General features: G+C 43.7%; 1 protein-coding gene across 1 annotated transcript in view; it reads right to left on the bottom strand.

Moving 5' to 3' along the window:
• Positions 1 to 1,730: 1,730 nt before the first annotated feature.
• RPRD1B (regulation of nuclear pre-mRNA domain containing 1B) overlaps positions 1,731 to 15,947 on the bottom strand; it is a 51,663-nt gene continuing 37,446 nt past the window's right edge. The window contains exon 7 of the mRNA XM_035006297.1: positions 1,731 to 4,406. Coding sequence (XP_034862188.1) covers positions 4,257 to 4,406 — 150 coding nt within the window. The 3' untranslated portion in view covers positions 1,731 to 4,256. The remainder of the gene's footprint in view (positions 4,407 to 15,947) is intronic.

The raw sequence follows: 15,947 nt of genomic DNA, 5'->3' as shown, positions 1-15,947 counted from the left end.
CATACTGCTAATTTTAATGTTTATCCAACCAGTGGTAGAAATGAAATTTTAATGAAAAATAACTATTTCCGAGTCTAAAAAATTGAACCAACTAGGCTTTCAACACTACATGAAGCTATGTGAATCCCAATCTACTGTACAGGAGAATAATGGATTCTTAATTGAAACTGTGCCTTAGAGTGGAAGAATGATTTTTAAATGAAAAACCCCATGGAGGTGGTGATGAGAAATGAGTTTAGCCAGATGAATGATTCTGGCAGAAAATAAGACAGCAAACCAGGCTGGAAAATAGCTTTTTCTTAAAGATCTCAAATATACCAAATGCAGATTAATTTGTGCCCAGTGAACAGTGTTTACTCCCATCTTCCTAGTCCTGGCCCTGTATCTTGTGTTCTGATCCTTGTAGACTACAATCTCCAGGGTTCCATATATGCTCCCCTCTTTTGTTAAAAGTAACTGTATACAGCACAACGTTGGTATTATTAACTTATCTAACAAATGTTCCTGGGAACCTAGGATTTGCCATTCAGCGTTCTCAGACTTCAGTCCTGCGTTTTTCTCCCACCAACAAAACCACCATAAGCTTTTAGGGCTGGCAGAGAACCCAGAAATCATTTAGTCCAATACCACGTTTCAGAGGTAAGAAAACGGAGGCAGAGAGGAAGTACCTGGCCCAGGAAGGTCACAGAGAGTTAACGACTCTAATCACAAAAGTTAAGCATTTTGACAGATTCATGAACTCTTAGGCAGTTCCATCTTCAGCTTTCAGGAGCTTGTAGTCATATTTTGTAGCCTGAAGTGCTAATTAAACCCGAGGAATTATGGACTTACTATTTATAGGTAGGAGTGGAGGCATTAAGTAGGCCATGAAACCTGGGGACACAGGAGATTCTGTCTCCTGAGATTCACATATCTCATTCAACCTTTATATTTTAAGGCAGAACTTCAGCAATGCATAGTTCCAACTCCTCTGATTCTGGACTTGGCCTTGAGCTGCACTTTAGTCTTGGAGGACCACAGCTACTGCAGCCTTCTTGCATTCTGAGATGGGGAACCCCACTTTTTCTGGCAAATATTGCCATTATCCAGTGGAAAGGTTAAAATCAGCCTTCCAAACCGGTCACTTCAAAAGGCTGTATTTCAAACTGTTTTTCTATTATTTCAAGTATTCACCAACAATGTTCAGCCAATATGCTTTCACTTGAGAGTGAAAGGAAAAGAGAAAGGAAACCCACAAAAATGTTTTTAAAAGACACGCCACTTGGATTTATGATTATCTCACATTTTTCTTCTTTTTAACTGTTCAGAATGCCTTTCACTGGATTGCCAAAATCAAATCTCTCTCTGGAGGCCCAGCAGTGTGAACAAAAGCGCTGAAATCAAAGAACTTCCAGGTCTGAATCTGTCAGAGACTGTGGTACTGGGGAAAAAAGTCATTTAACCTCTCTCCATCGGTTCCCACTTCTGTACAATGAGGAAAAAACTATGGAGGTACCTCTCCAGGGCACTGTGTGGATTGGCTAATTAAAGCTAATTAAGCCCCTGGAAAGAACTAGAAAATACTATATAAGTGCCGAGTATTTATGGGCCACTAACAGTCACAAAACTCCTAAGGGACAAGATTCTGTGCAGACAGCACAATCTCTATTGGTGATTACTAATTACCCACTGCTTACAAAGAAAGCATCGGTGTTCTGTAACAAGGCAGGGGAAAGAAATATCACACGATGTCATTCAACAACACCATCTTTATTCAAAAATATATATCTATGAGACATTTCAGAATATACTGCTGCCGCCAATGACAGCCTATACTTCTAAATAAAGTCCTAAATTAATATACAAATTTAAGCTTTAAAAATATTCTTTAAGAAAAAAAACAAAACAAAGAAGAATGAAGACTTTCTGAGGAATATGACCTAAAAGGAAAGGTCCTTTGAGGCCTATGGATGCCCTAAATAAAGAAAAAACACAAAAAAACCCCACCCACCCCACCCCACCAGATCACCTCATACATACAAGGAGAAGAAAGGTTCATTTAAATTAAACAAATGAAGTAATAAGCACACCTGGGGAGGATACGGGAGAATTAAGATTTAAAAAACAAAAGCATTTCATTAAAAAACAAAACAAAACAAAATAAAAAACCCAAAACTAACTTCCTCATAGGAAGTCCACTAGTAACAGGTGTTAGGAGGCCAACACATTCATTTACATAATTGCTACAGTTTCATTTTTTGCTCTTGCTGTAATAATTATGCACCAAGTGCTGGTCAAACTCAATCAGATAAAACATAGCAGTGGGTGAAATCCATCATGCTATAACATTTTCAGCTAGCTGATCAGAGCAAACATCTACTATACCCTTTTGATTCATGGCTAGTAAAATTTTGCTTCCTCGGTGAAAGCACAGAGAATGTCCAAGATGGGTCTGTTCCAAAGCAAGCTCACGCACAGGACTAAAGCCGCACACCATATGGGGAGGGGGCGCATGTGCAGCAACAGCGAAGACTAGAACTGATCTTGCAATTTTAGTAAAGTCACCTACTGCCCTATGGCCTCTGGGAAGAAAAACTGTCTAGTTAGAGACTCATGAATTTAATAATGACAGGACAACAGGCAGTGTCAATAAGCAAACAACACACGGTCCATATTCAAATCCGAGAAACACCTTAAACGCTACTATGTTCTACACAGAGTTAAACTGAACACCTGCTAGACTTTTCGTCGTTCTCACTTCATGGCAGGCCGGACAGCTTCTTAAAGGAAAGCCTGCCACACGTTTAAAACACAGGCTATGTTTCGACATGTTTAACATGTAAAATTACAAGTAATTGGCTTTTTGGTAATCCTGAAAATAACAACTCAAAATAATGGAGATTCTGAAGCCCCCCCCACCCCCTTCACTGAATTCCTTTTTATAGCTTCTGGATTTCAGCCTCTGGGCTCTGACTCCTATTATACTCTTCGGGCAAATTTTTTTCTGCCCTTTCCAATGTCAAAAATAAACCTGCCAAATCAGAATGATTTACAGTTAGCAGGCCTAAGCTTCACTAAAAGCAAGGTAAAAATCCTCTCTTAAGTACATTATATAGTCATAATGTCAGCTGGCATGATAATGGAATTAAAACCCAAAATTAAAATCCCTGACTTCCCCCCTTCCTCTGCCCGAGATGAGCTATTCAGTAACCGCCGATCAGAGTACTCCTCCTCCCCCGGGCACAAGGACACGTGCAGTGGCCAGTGGCGTAAACGGACAAACATGCACAGAGTGTCGTGTTCGCAAGGGAGATATTCAAGTCTACTCACCATACTGTAGACACGCGCCCAGTGAAGTAAATGTTAGTGTGAGCCCTGCTCCCCAAAAGACATGGGTCGAAAAAGCAACACCTGTGCAGAGCCCAGACTCTTAGTAAGCCTTTAGCTTTTGGGGTCCGCCAGTACCATTTCTAACAATTGCCTTCACAACCGATTAGGGCCAAGAGATCAGGTTTTTAGGAACGTTTTCTCTGACAGTGGGTGCCTGGGAAGGTTGTTTGTAGGAACCTGAAGCAAATAACTTATTTTTAACTCATGCTTGTGATCCCTGTTACCCTTGTTTCTGAACTGTGACTTTATGTTCCAGATCAGCGTTGAATCTTATTGCTAGATTCCCTAGTCTGCTTACAAAACAAACGCACCTCACCTCACCTTTGACTATACACCACTAGAAGTAAGGGAAAGGAAGGATGAGATGTGGCAAACTCTTTATGGCAAAGCTGCGTGACGGTTGTGCCTCCAACCTTCAGGGTGGATGGTAGCCAGGAAAGCCAATGACTCCAGAGCGGGTCCTTCAGTGGAGGCCTGTACTGAACTTGAACAGCCCAGCTCAAAAAGAGAAGCTGCTTTCATGACACAATGCTGTCATAAGCGACAAGATTCTTCCGAAAGCTTCCAGAAGTACACATGATTTTCATAACTTCTTGGGTGTAAAGAAAGAGCTAAGAATGGAAAACCGACAGGGGCATGAAAACATGAAGTGGGAGAGTTTGTATTCCTTCCACATCTGAATCTAAACTGGACTCCACTCGCCACTGTTCTGAATTGTGCTCAACAAGAGAGGACGGAGAGGAGAATCAGAGTCTGTGGTTCTTTCTTGAGGCTGCGGGACCGGGATGAAGGAGGGACAGAACCAGGGGCCACAAGGTTATTTCCAACCATGACTTGCCCTCTTCTTTCTGCTGGTAGAGATGGGAATCTGGGGCATGACACCTGTCCTAGTCAGTTGAAAACAGGTCACCAGCAGAGGGCAGGGGGGCCAAGCCTCCTGTGACGTTGGGCAGCAATGAGAGGTCTGGCAAGCTCTGAATATGGGACTTCAGTTCCTTGCGGACCTGGGTTACCCGAGCAAGCTTCTGTTTATATTCCTAAGGAGACAAAGAGAAGACAATGCAGTTAAGTCTCTGTGTGCTGATGGTCAGGCTTAAGGAGCCAATACAGATACTCTCAGCTTTCTTGCTCTACATTCTCCCCACCAGACCGCCCCTCCCCTCCTTCAGCTAAACTACAATGTTCGGGTTCTCAAAAGGAAAAAAACTTGACATAAAAAAGGAAAGCAGAGTTCAAAACTGGCAACAGTGAATTAAATGGTATTTAACTTTGCACTTGAGATTTGGAAGTAAAAGCAGTGACACTTCGTATTTGCATTCTCTTAATTGGTTCTTATCTATTTCAAAACACCTTACAAAATAAAATACACTCAGGCTTTCCAGTTATCTTGAGGGCTCCACCTAGACATGCCTAGAAAAATCACTATAAAGCTATACTTTGTGTTAAACTGAGAGAGTAACCCAGATTTATCACCTATCACCAACAAGCACCACAGAAGCTCGAAATCCCCACTGCCACTACCTGCGTCCAGGACTTCATTTCACACCTGAGCAACTGCTGCGAGGCCTGGAGAAGGCCTTCTGGGAGGCCCCCCAAAACACGCCAGGCTTATCTTCCGGAAGCCCAGCTTTCATCAAGCTACTTCCTTGAGAAAGTGAAGCATGGCCCCACACTCACTCCATGACTGCTCAGAGCTCCAAATCTGCTAAGATTAGCTCCTGCGCAAATGTATTTCCCACAGCTTCCCAACCTCCTATGCACAGGCCACTGCCTGTTTGCGCCATTGGTTTGGGATTCCCCTCAAGCCTGGAGGGGGATCTTTCTTCTGGTCTCAGTGAGGTTCTGCCTCCCCGTCTCTCCAGGAAAAGCTTTTCTCCTCATCCAGAAGACTGGTCCCCACCTCCACCCGTTCTGGAGCCCTCCTGTGCACTGAGATGCATCTGAGCCCCTAACAGGCTGCTCTGAGGTGCTCTCTTCATGCATGTTAGACTTCTATGCTCCTCTCAAATAGGACTTCCCTGATGACAGGAACTTGGTATACTATTTTCTGTCCTCCCAGCAAAAGGCACCCTTGGTAAATCTGTATGGAGTAACAACCCTGGGCCTTGTGAGGTCTGTTTATGGATCCCCCCTCCTCTCCCCGTGGGCTGGTTTTTTTTCCTCTAGCTGCGTCACCCTCCTCAGTCCTTCTGCAAAGACAGAACGTTCCTGAGGATGGATCCCTGCTGACTAAAGCCTCTCCTGCAGGAATGTAACAGAAAGCACTGGGCTATGAGTCAAAGACCTGGGTTAGTTTTGGCTCTGGCTCTAACTTGCTATGCGACTGTGGGTGTGGTCCCTCTCTTCCTTTGTCCTCACCTTCATCTGAAAATGAAGGAACTGGCCCACTCATAAGATTGTTCTTCAGGTTCTAGATTCCTTTGTACCAGATACCTTCTACACACTTAGAGAGACAGAGAGTTTGAGGGCATATGCTTAAACACTCCTGGGAAGAGTGGTAAGACAGGAAACAGGTTAAATGAAGAACACTTAGTTCAAGTTGTAAAGACAAAGTCCAAGAAAGGAGGGGGAGAAGAGATATGGAAGTATGGGCAGGGAGGCTCTGTGCCCACATTAGTGTGGGCAGTCAAGGCTTCCATCTGAAATGAGAGCTGCTCACACAAGCCATCAGATGAAGAGTCAGGGGAAGAAAGTAAGCTTTCCTGGCATCCCATTTCTTTCCTTTGTAGACTTAACACAACTAAAATAATGACTTATGTAAATTATAAATACTGACTCCCCCATTAAATTAGTGAGCTTCAGGAGGCTAAGACCGAACCCATCTGCTTTACCCATCATCCACCACGACCAGCAGTGCCCTGGAAACAGCAGGTGTCCAACAGTTGCCCAATATATTAATAATACATAAAACATAACATTACAAGCATACCACATTAAGTAATCAGCTTTCATTCTTGAAACTGAAAACTAATTTCAGATCTGAGGATCTAAAATGTCAAGGTTCCCTGCCCTTCCCTCTGCAAACATTTTTCTTCTTTGGTTTTATATACTTCAAGGGAAATTAACAGAGAGGACCAATTCTCTATTACTGAACATGAATTCGTTTAATGAGCTTCTCCTGAATTCTATGTACAAAAAGGATAAAATAGTTACTAAGCAGCTACCCCTGGCTCCCTGCCCAAATCCTCTGACCAAAGCTGACCGATGAAAGCCACCCTGACTTGGAGCCATCACCCCTGCAGCTACAGAGGACTTCAAGTGAAGGAATTCCTTAAGAACAGTCTGAAGATCATGAAGTCTCTAACGAGCAGCTCTGGCGTCAGAATCCAAGACTCCGCACTTCAGGGACCCTCACACTAACTTGGCAAGTCCATCTGAGTTTAAAAGGGAAGACAGGTGATCTCATTAGACACTACCTTAAGTTCAAATAATCCTCTCCTAGGCAATCTTTAAAAAAACAAACAAAACCATTTGTTCCTGTTTGAAGGTAGGGAGGTTGGGAGGAGGTATCTCATCATGCTTAGGCTGCTATTATATTCTAAATATCATCAAAGAAACTTCATTTTAATGAAAGGAAACATGTTCCCCATTAAAGTCCTCTCTTTGGGCCACTCTGAAAGCTGACAGATCCCATACACACCTCCTTATGCCACTGGATTACTCTTTCCATAGGGATCTCTACTTTCAGAGCAGGTGCATGAGCCTAGGAGGAGGGCATCACTACAGAAAGGACGAAAGTAGGACTGTTAATGGAAAAAGATTCAAAAGCAGAGAGTTTACATTAGCAGCCAAAACAATGAAATACTACTTAGGTATAAATCTAACAAAATATGTACAAGACCCGTATGAGGAAAGCTGTAAGACTCTGATACAAATAAGAACTAAATAAATGGGAGATATTCCATGTTCATGAACAGGAAGGCTCAATATTGTAAAGATGTCAGTTCTTCCCAACTTGATCTATAGATTCAATGCAGTCCCAATCAAAAGCACAGCAAAGGGGCGCCTGGGTGGCTCAGTCGTTAAGCATCTGCCTTCGGCTCAGGTCACGATCCCAGGGTCCTGGGATCGAGCCCCGTATCAGGCTCCCTGCTCAGCGGGAAGCCTGCTTCTCCCTCTCCCACTCCCCCTGCTTGTGTTCCCTCTCTTGTTGTGTCTCTGTCAAATAAATATTAAAAAAAAAAAAAAGCATAACAAATTATTTTGTGAATACAAAGTGCTTCTAAAATTTATATGGTGGCAAAAAGACTCCAAATTGTCAACGTAATATTGAAAGAGAAGAAGAACAAAGTCTGACACTATTTGATTCCAAGACTTACTATGAAGCTACAGTAATCAAGACAATGTGATATTGCCCAGAGAATAGACAAATATCAATGCAACAGAACAGAGAGTCAAGAAATGCACCCACATAAATACGGTCAACTGATCTCTGACAAAGAAGCAAAGGCAATACAGTGGAGTATTTTCAACAAAAAAGTTGTTGGAACAAGTGGACACCCACATGCAAAAAAACAAATCTAGACACAGATCTTACACCCTTTACAAAAATTAACTCAAAATTATTCACAGACCTAAATGGAAAACACAAGACTATAAAACTCCTAGAGGACAGCAGAAGTAAATCTAGATGATCTTTGGTTTGGTGATGACTTTTAGGAGACGATACCAAAGGCCTGACCCATAAAGCTAAGCTAGATGGCGCTAAAAAGAAAAATTTTCTGCTTTGCAAAAGACGCTGTCAACACAATGAAGAGACAAGACACAGACTGGGAGAGAATGTTTGTAAAAGACAACATATGTTATCAGAGAAATGCAGACTAAAACGAGATACCACCACACATCTATTAGAATGGCCAAAATCCGGAACGCTGACACCACCAAATGCCGACAAGGATGTGGCGCAAGAGGAACTCTCATACCTTCTGGTGGGAATGCAAAATGGTACAAGTATTCTGGAAGACAAACAGTTTGGTGGTTTCTTTTTTTTTTTTTTTTAAGATTTTTTTATTTATTTATTTGACAGAAAGAGACACAGCGAGAGAGGGAACACAAGCAGGGGGAGTGGGAGAGGGAGAAGCAGGCTCCCTGCAGAGCAGGGAGCCCGATGCGGGACTCGATCCCAGGACCCTGGGATCATGACCTGAGCTGAAGGCAGTCGCTTAACCAACTGAGCCACCCAGGCGCCCAGTTTGGTGGTTTCTTACAAAACTAAACATTCTCCTACCATAGGATCCAGCAATCATGCTCACTGGTGTTTATCCAAAGGAGTTAAAAACTTATGCCACACCAAAACCTACACTTAAATGTTTATAGCAACATTATTCATAACTGCCAAAACTTGGAAGCAACCAAGAAGCCCTTTAGTAGGTGAATGGATTAATAAACTTTGGTACATCCAAACAACAATTATGCAGCATTAAAAGGGAGGGGTCTATCAAGTCATGAAAAGACACGGAGAAATGTTAAATGCCTAGTACTAAGTGAAAGAAGCTAATCTGAGAAGGCCACATATTGTATGAGCCCAACTATATGACATTATGGAGAAGGCAAAACTATGGAGACAAGGGTTGCGGGGATGAATAGGCAGAGAACAGAGAATTTTTAGGGTAGTGAAAATACTGTAATGATGGACACATGCCATCATACATTTGTCCAAACCCACAGAATGTACAACACCAAGAGTGAGCCCTACAGTATGGACACTGGGTGATTAGGACGTGTCAATGTAGGTTCATCAATGGTTAACAAATGCACCACACTGGTGGGGGAAGTTGGCAGTGGGGGAGCAAGGGGTATATGGGAAATCTCTGTACCTTCCTCTTATTTTGCTGTGTACCTAAAACTGCCTTAAAAAATAAGCCAAGAGGTCTAAATGCATCAGCAAGGGTGACTCTGAATATCCAAATATAGGTGGAGATTGCCTTGAAAACTGTTAAAACATGCAGCTGGCTTAGCTGAGACATCTGAATGACTTAGCTTAATGCTTTGAGGAGAAATGAGAAGGTAAGAATTCATGGCAAGCTCTGATTAGATCAAACTGAACAGTAATAGTAATTTTTTAGTCCCCTAAATAGATCAGGTAGTAACAAACTCTGATGTCTCACCCTTCCCTTTTTTTTAATAGATTGTCTTTTCCCAAATAAAGTCCTCTATAAACGTCACCATGGATGAACAAAAAAATTACGACTGAATCCGAACAAAACTATCCCCCCAACACAACTCCAGGTCTCGCTTGCCTTCCACTTCTCCTGCTTCCAGGCTCCCCTGGTTGGGCGGTGGCACCTCCTCACTAGCTGCCTTTCCACAGTTTTTCTCTTTGGTTCTGGAAAGGTAGAGGAGACAGACCACGAAAACCCAAGAATCTTTCTTCTCAACCTACCAGTCTGTCTTCTAACAAAAGTTTGGTCCACAAGCTCTGCTGCTACAAGGTTACAAACCGTGCCCTCAGCAGAAATTCAGCTTCTTTTCATGGTATCACTAAAATCAACGTGATGAGACCCATTCAAAGTCTTCTGACTCATTTAAGTACACTACATCCCACAGCCTCTTTAGTACATCAAGTACCACTCAGCTAGAGAAATGATGTGGCAAGGTGGTCACATGCTCCTTGTTTAAAATACCGGACACTTGTGTGAAATAGAGGGCCAAGCCTTTACTCTAATACTCACGCTACCCTGCCTAGAACAGGAATGCGCAAGACTGGGACCTGCACAATTTCTATCAGTAGGCTGACAGGCTGCAGTGCTCCTGCTCATCGGCCCTCTCCCTCTCTCTTTCTCCCTCTCGATGATCACAATTCACTGTGGCTCCTTTCTGTACTCTTGTCTTCAGATACTTGCTGTTGCCCCACTACCTATCTTTAGCAAGAGGAGACAAGGCAAATCCAAGTGGTCCTGTGGCTCTTCCTTTCCTGCTCATGCATAATTTGTACCAGGGTGGTGGCAGAGGTGAGGGGCTGAGCTACCATTCGGCTGCATGCACCTACTGTAGCAGCAAACCCTACCTCTCCCACGCGAGACTGCAGGGAGCCGTGAAACACGTGAAGGTTCCATCAGACTTGCTGCTACTACCCTCTGAGTCAGGATCCTCGAGCGGAGGGGTAAGTGGGCACCTGTGATAAACTGCCTGGCTTTCTTTGGCTGCCAAGAAATGTTTAAAACGCAGAGGGTGAGGCCCAGTGTGCAGTTCTAAGATAATGCCTAGGATTTATGCTCCTGGCAAAGCTCTGGAATCCTGCCTCACAGACTCTCTGAACTTGCCACAGAAAATGTGTCCAACACCCCCCTGCTTCCTGCGAATCCAGCTGACACTGTGCGAACACAGACCATCATGGAGCACTAAGACAACCGGCTGCAAGGGAGCAAGGCTTCCACATTCTTTGCCTTTTTTGGTTAAGAGCAGTAGGCCAGGCCTGACACGCTGCAGATGAGCTCTGAGATAAGAGGGTTAGAAATGACAGGGACTGACATTGCGGTGACCTTTCTACAGGAATTTCATTTTCAAAACAAACAAATTTATAAGCTTCTCCTCTAACCAACTCCTGTAAGAAATACTGATCAAAATGTAAACATTGTCAAATCTATTTTTTTCTGGCTAGGAAGTATTTATGTAAGAAAAATTATGTTAGGGGGCGCCTGGGTGGCTCAGTCGTTAAGCGTCTGCCTTCGGCTCAGGTCATGATCCCAGGGTCCTGGGATCGAGTCCCACATCGGGCTCCCTGCTCGGCAGGAAGCCTGCGTCTCCCTCTCCCACTCCCCCTGCTTGTGTTCCTGCTCTCGCTATCTCTCTCTCTGTCAAATAAATAAATAAAATCTTTAAAAAAAAGAAAAATTATGTTAGAAAGAACATCATAGGCAGAGGCTTGATTTGATGAGACAAGATTTCCAGTATCAAGACCCATGTTTCCCTTTCTCTTGCCCTGTTGTGCTATAGGACATATGGTATATAAAAATCACCCACTGCTCAGCTACTCCCAATTAAGAGTCATAAAGGGTTATTATGCACGAAGCAGTTTATGAGGGGTCCTCCTGTTTTAAAGGTGGCCTGCCAAACTGAATTTAAGTCAAAGAACTTAATCGCATGAAGACTGAGAGCCAAGCAGAAAGGGGAAGCTGACCCTCACCCTAAAATTATTTAACACCCCCAGTCAGCCCCCTTCATCCTGCCAGGAGGCTTATTACTTCTTGCCACTAAAGCTCAGAGGAGCTACACTTAGAAATCACAGCCTCTACTTAAACTACAATTAATTCACTTCTCTTTCTTTCATTTTTTAGGGAAAATATATAAATCTTCCAACTGAAAATAAGAATGCCACTTTTAACTTCTCTTCAAGAATCTATGAGGGAACAAAAAACCATAACTGATCTGCACCTCTCCCCCAGCCAGCTCTGTGCTCCCATGTGACTCAGTGGCAGCTGCAACATTTCAAAATGATACATTCCAGGGTGTCACAGCAGGGCCGGAGCTGCTGAGTAAGATACTGGGGAAGACCGAGGAAAAGGAGGAAGTTGTGCTCCAGCCCCAGTGCTCAGGGCCTCTCGGCTCCATTACTAAACCCGTAAGAAAGGTAAGCACAAGGTATTTCCCAGAAGGGAAAATGACAAAATGGCTCCAGTTAGAGGAATGTTCTCAGAGCGATCCAACCCATCCACTGTAGGAGTCAAACGGGAAGGGGCTTCGTACGCTTGGAAGTGTACCACCAAGAATCTTCAGGATATTTCTTTCTTCCCAGCAGACCCTCTACACAAAAGGTTTCAGGGAGCTTCTGCTGCTGCAGCAAAAACTCCCTTCTGACAGGGACTTGCAGAAGCAAGAGAGGAATAAAAAGACAGCGTCTCCATATAATTATTTTCATAAAAATGAAACAAAAAATAAAGTCAATTTTAGGACTGGGCAAATTTTCCAACTTTAATGTAATCATAAAGCTAAATATTTACAACTTAACAGATGTCCATAAAATGCTTTAAAAAAAAAAGATTTATTTTGGGGCACCTGGGAGGCTCAGTCGGTTTAGTGTCCGACTCTTAATCTCAGCTCAGGTCTTGATCTCATAGTCATGAGTTTGAGCCCCACACTGGGCTCCACTTAAAAGAAAAAAAAGAGAGAGAGATTTATTTTAAAAATGCACCTGGGTCCTCCAAAAATGCTTACATTTATGCCACGGGTCCCCTCATTATAGAAAACCATGTAAAACCACGATACTAGTACAAGAAGAAGATTTACTATTTATAGTTAAGTATTTTTCTTAGGGGCACCTGGGTGGCTCAGTCAGTTAAGCGTTGGGCTTTTGATTTCAGCTCAGGTCATGATCTCAGGGTTGTGAGATTGAGCCCCACATCTGGCTCCAAGTGGAGCGTGGAGCTTGCTTAGGATTCTTTCTCTCCCTCTGCCCCTCCCCTCCATTCATGCCCTCTCTCTAAAAAATAAATTGTTTGGGCTTTTTTTTTTTTTTTTAAGTCAAATGTCAGAAATCTAAGTTTTATGCAAATAACAAAGCCCCCACAAACTGGCTTCCTTAACAACCATTTTCATGGAAAACCAGGTTACTGATGTTGTGCAGACAAACATGAGAGATGCAAGCCTTCCAATGGTTTCTTCTTCTGAGCCAAATGCTGACCGAGTCAAGCCTTCCTGGAGGACAGCTAAGAAGCAAAGGGTAGAAAGGCAAAGGTAGTTTCCACACGGAATAATTTTAGGTGATATTTATTATAATTTTAAGCACTAACAGGTCTGCCTGGGGCAAGGCAGCCTGTAGGTTACTGCACTGCATCTGGACACAGTTTTCTCTAGAAGCAATAAAAAGACCAATTTCTTTCCATACGCAAAAAAAAAAAAAAAGGAGGGAAATAACATTTCCTGGCTCCTCCAAAAGACTAAGGGTATATCGCATCTCTCCCACCAGAAGGAGGTTGCTGTGAGAGAAAATAAGGAGTCAGAAAATCCAAGTTCAAATCCTACTCTACCACTTGCCTGTGGTGCACCATACGACTTCACCTTGCTGAGCTAAGCGTCCTTACATTTAGGATGGGAATGGAAACCATGCCTGCACCATGGGGTGATGCCAGATCTGAACGAGACCAGGCACGTGCTAAACTGTTCAATGTGAATCAGCAGATCTGAGGGGGGAAAAGAACCACCACCACTCCCATGTTTATTGTGTTCTAAGCAGTCCTTATCTTCCTGATCCACATGTTAAGAAACGGCATGCAGAAATGAAGAAAAAGTGTTAGTGGGATATAAAGATCCATCCTCCTACAAGCCATCTGAGTATGTCCTGAAAATTTAGCACCTTTACTAGAAGTTGGTTTGAGCAAATGAAAGAGCCTCCGGGGGTGCCTGGGTGGCTCAGTCGGTTAAGCATCTGACTTTGGCTCAGGTCATGATCTTGGGGGTCCTGGGATTGAGCCCCACATTGCGCTGCTCCACGCTCAGCAGAGAGTCTGCTTCTCCCTCTCCTCCTCCCTGTGCTCTAATAAATAAATAAAATCTTAAAAAAAAAAAAAAAAAAGGAGCCTCCAACCTTCAAGACCATGGAAGTCACAGATTTTTGTAACTAGGTAATACCACAGTCCAGTCCCATCAATCTAAAGGCCAAGAGACTGGAAAAAAATGTGTCTAAGCAGTAAAGCCTAGATCTCATGGGAGCATCACCAATGTGAAAGGAATCCCCCCGTCAAAGATATAGCCTGACCTAGCCTAGAGATGAACTGAGCTGCAACTGTACCTGCCACCTGAGATCAAGATATTGTGCCAAGCATTAGGATAGGGTTGGGGATGACAGAGTGCCAATGCAGACAGCATTTTATGGTCTGGTCAGGGAAATAACAAAATCATCCATAAACAGAATAACAAACCATGTGGTGCTCTGAAGGAAAAAGACAGGGAGATAGGACAGTATTTATGGGGGGAGGAGAGGAGAAACCTGGTTTTGTGGGGTGGAGATGGAGGTGGGGTCTCAGGGAAATACCATTTGACATGGGATATAAATGATGAAACAGGAATCAACAAAGGTAGAGTTAACCAGAGGGAAGGAAAGGGGGGAGAGTGCGCTCAGGGGGAGCAGCACATGGAGAGCCAGAGACAGAAAAGGCCAGCAGAGACAAAATGCAATGGAACGTGTTAAGAGAGATGGCTGATGAGGTCAGCAGGGGCCAGCCATGGAGTGGGGCACGGAACATGGTGCGGGAACATGCAAGGATTTGGGCTTATATTCCAGGAGCCCAGGGAAGCCATTTAAATGTTTATACAGGGGAATGACCTGCTCAGAGCTATCTTTTGAAAAAAATCACAGGGCTGCCATGTGAAGAATGAGTTACAGGACAGAGGAACAAATGCAGGGAGGTCTGCAAAGAGGCTACTACAGGTGAGCAGGGGAGAAGTGGTGGCAGTGGGGGCTAAGGTGGTGGGTATGGAGACAGAGAGGAAGAGAAGGGGACAGATTCAAGAAAAACTGAGATGAAAATCACAAGGGCTTGCTGACCACTCCGATGGGGCAGTCGGGCAACGAGAGGCTGTCTGGCAGAGGTGTGGCACAGGGGCTGAAGGAAAGGCTGAGACAAGAGGAGGCTGAACTGACCCATCTGGGAGGTGGGACGAACAGGGAGTAATAGTAGATAAGCTCTGGTGTCCGCTCTTGATGAATGGCAATGCCATTCTCCCAGACAGGGAAAGAGAAGGAAAGGTTAGAAGAAGAGGACGGTCTGTTTTGGCCATATGACATTTGAGGTGTCTATGGAAATAAGATATATGGGTCTGAAGGGTCTGGGGTAAAGATCTAGATTTAAGCCATCAGCACGCAGGTGATAGCTGAAGCCACTTTGAGTGTGTCACAAAAGGACAGAATGAGAAAAAGGCTAAAGGGATACCAACATTTACAGGGTGGGGATGGAGAAAAGCTTACTAAGAACACACACAAAAATAAGACTAACAGAAACCAGAGAAGAAGAACACATAAAGGTAATGAATAGTATTAAGCACTATAGAGAGGGCCAAAAAGAGCAAAGGAAACAAAAGACGGGCGGGGGGTGGGGGAGGTGCAGACATGTATCTTGACGTTTTGAGTCTAGACCAGTAGTGGGGGATTCTGAAGACAGCCACTTCAGTAGAATGTAGATATGCATGCCAAGCTGCAGTGGGTTCAGAAGTAAAGGCAGCGATGGAAAATGGGGTAGTTAAAAGGGACAGTGGGAGCGTGCTCATGTGAATGCTGTTGCTCTATTTAATATTAGAGAGGCAAAGCATGCTACCTGCGGAGAAGGCCACCTGCAGCCAGTCTACTGGAGAATTCTTCCACAGAAAGGAAAATAAAGTGCCCCTGAAGGCCCCATATGATAAGGAAAGGCAGACCCTAACAGCTTCAGGTTAGACAAGTGTTCGAGCCCGTTTGCCCCAGGTGAGGGTAACATTGCTGTTTTATAAATGACAAACCACACCAAAGATAAAAAGCTGCAAGGACCACTGGCCTCAACAGAGAAAGCCTGGAATGGGAACTACAGATCCTCATCACTGAATCATAACTGGGTAAATGATATCCATGGGAATAACTCCTAGCAAGTCTATGCCTCACAGAACAGAAA

Source organism: Mirounga leonina, unplaced genomic scaffold, assembly GCF_011800145.1.
Source record: "Mirounga leonina isolate KUSES-001 unplaced genomic scaffold, KU_Mleo_1.0 Mir_150, whole genome shotgun sequence".
NCBI classification, from domain to species: Eukaryota; Metazoa; Chordata; class Mammalia; order Carnivora; family Phocidae; genus Mirounga; species Mirounga leonina.
The sequence above is the reverse complement of the archived record's forward strand: the minus strand, read 5'-3'. Positions and strand labels throughout refer to the sequence as shown.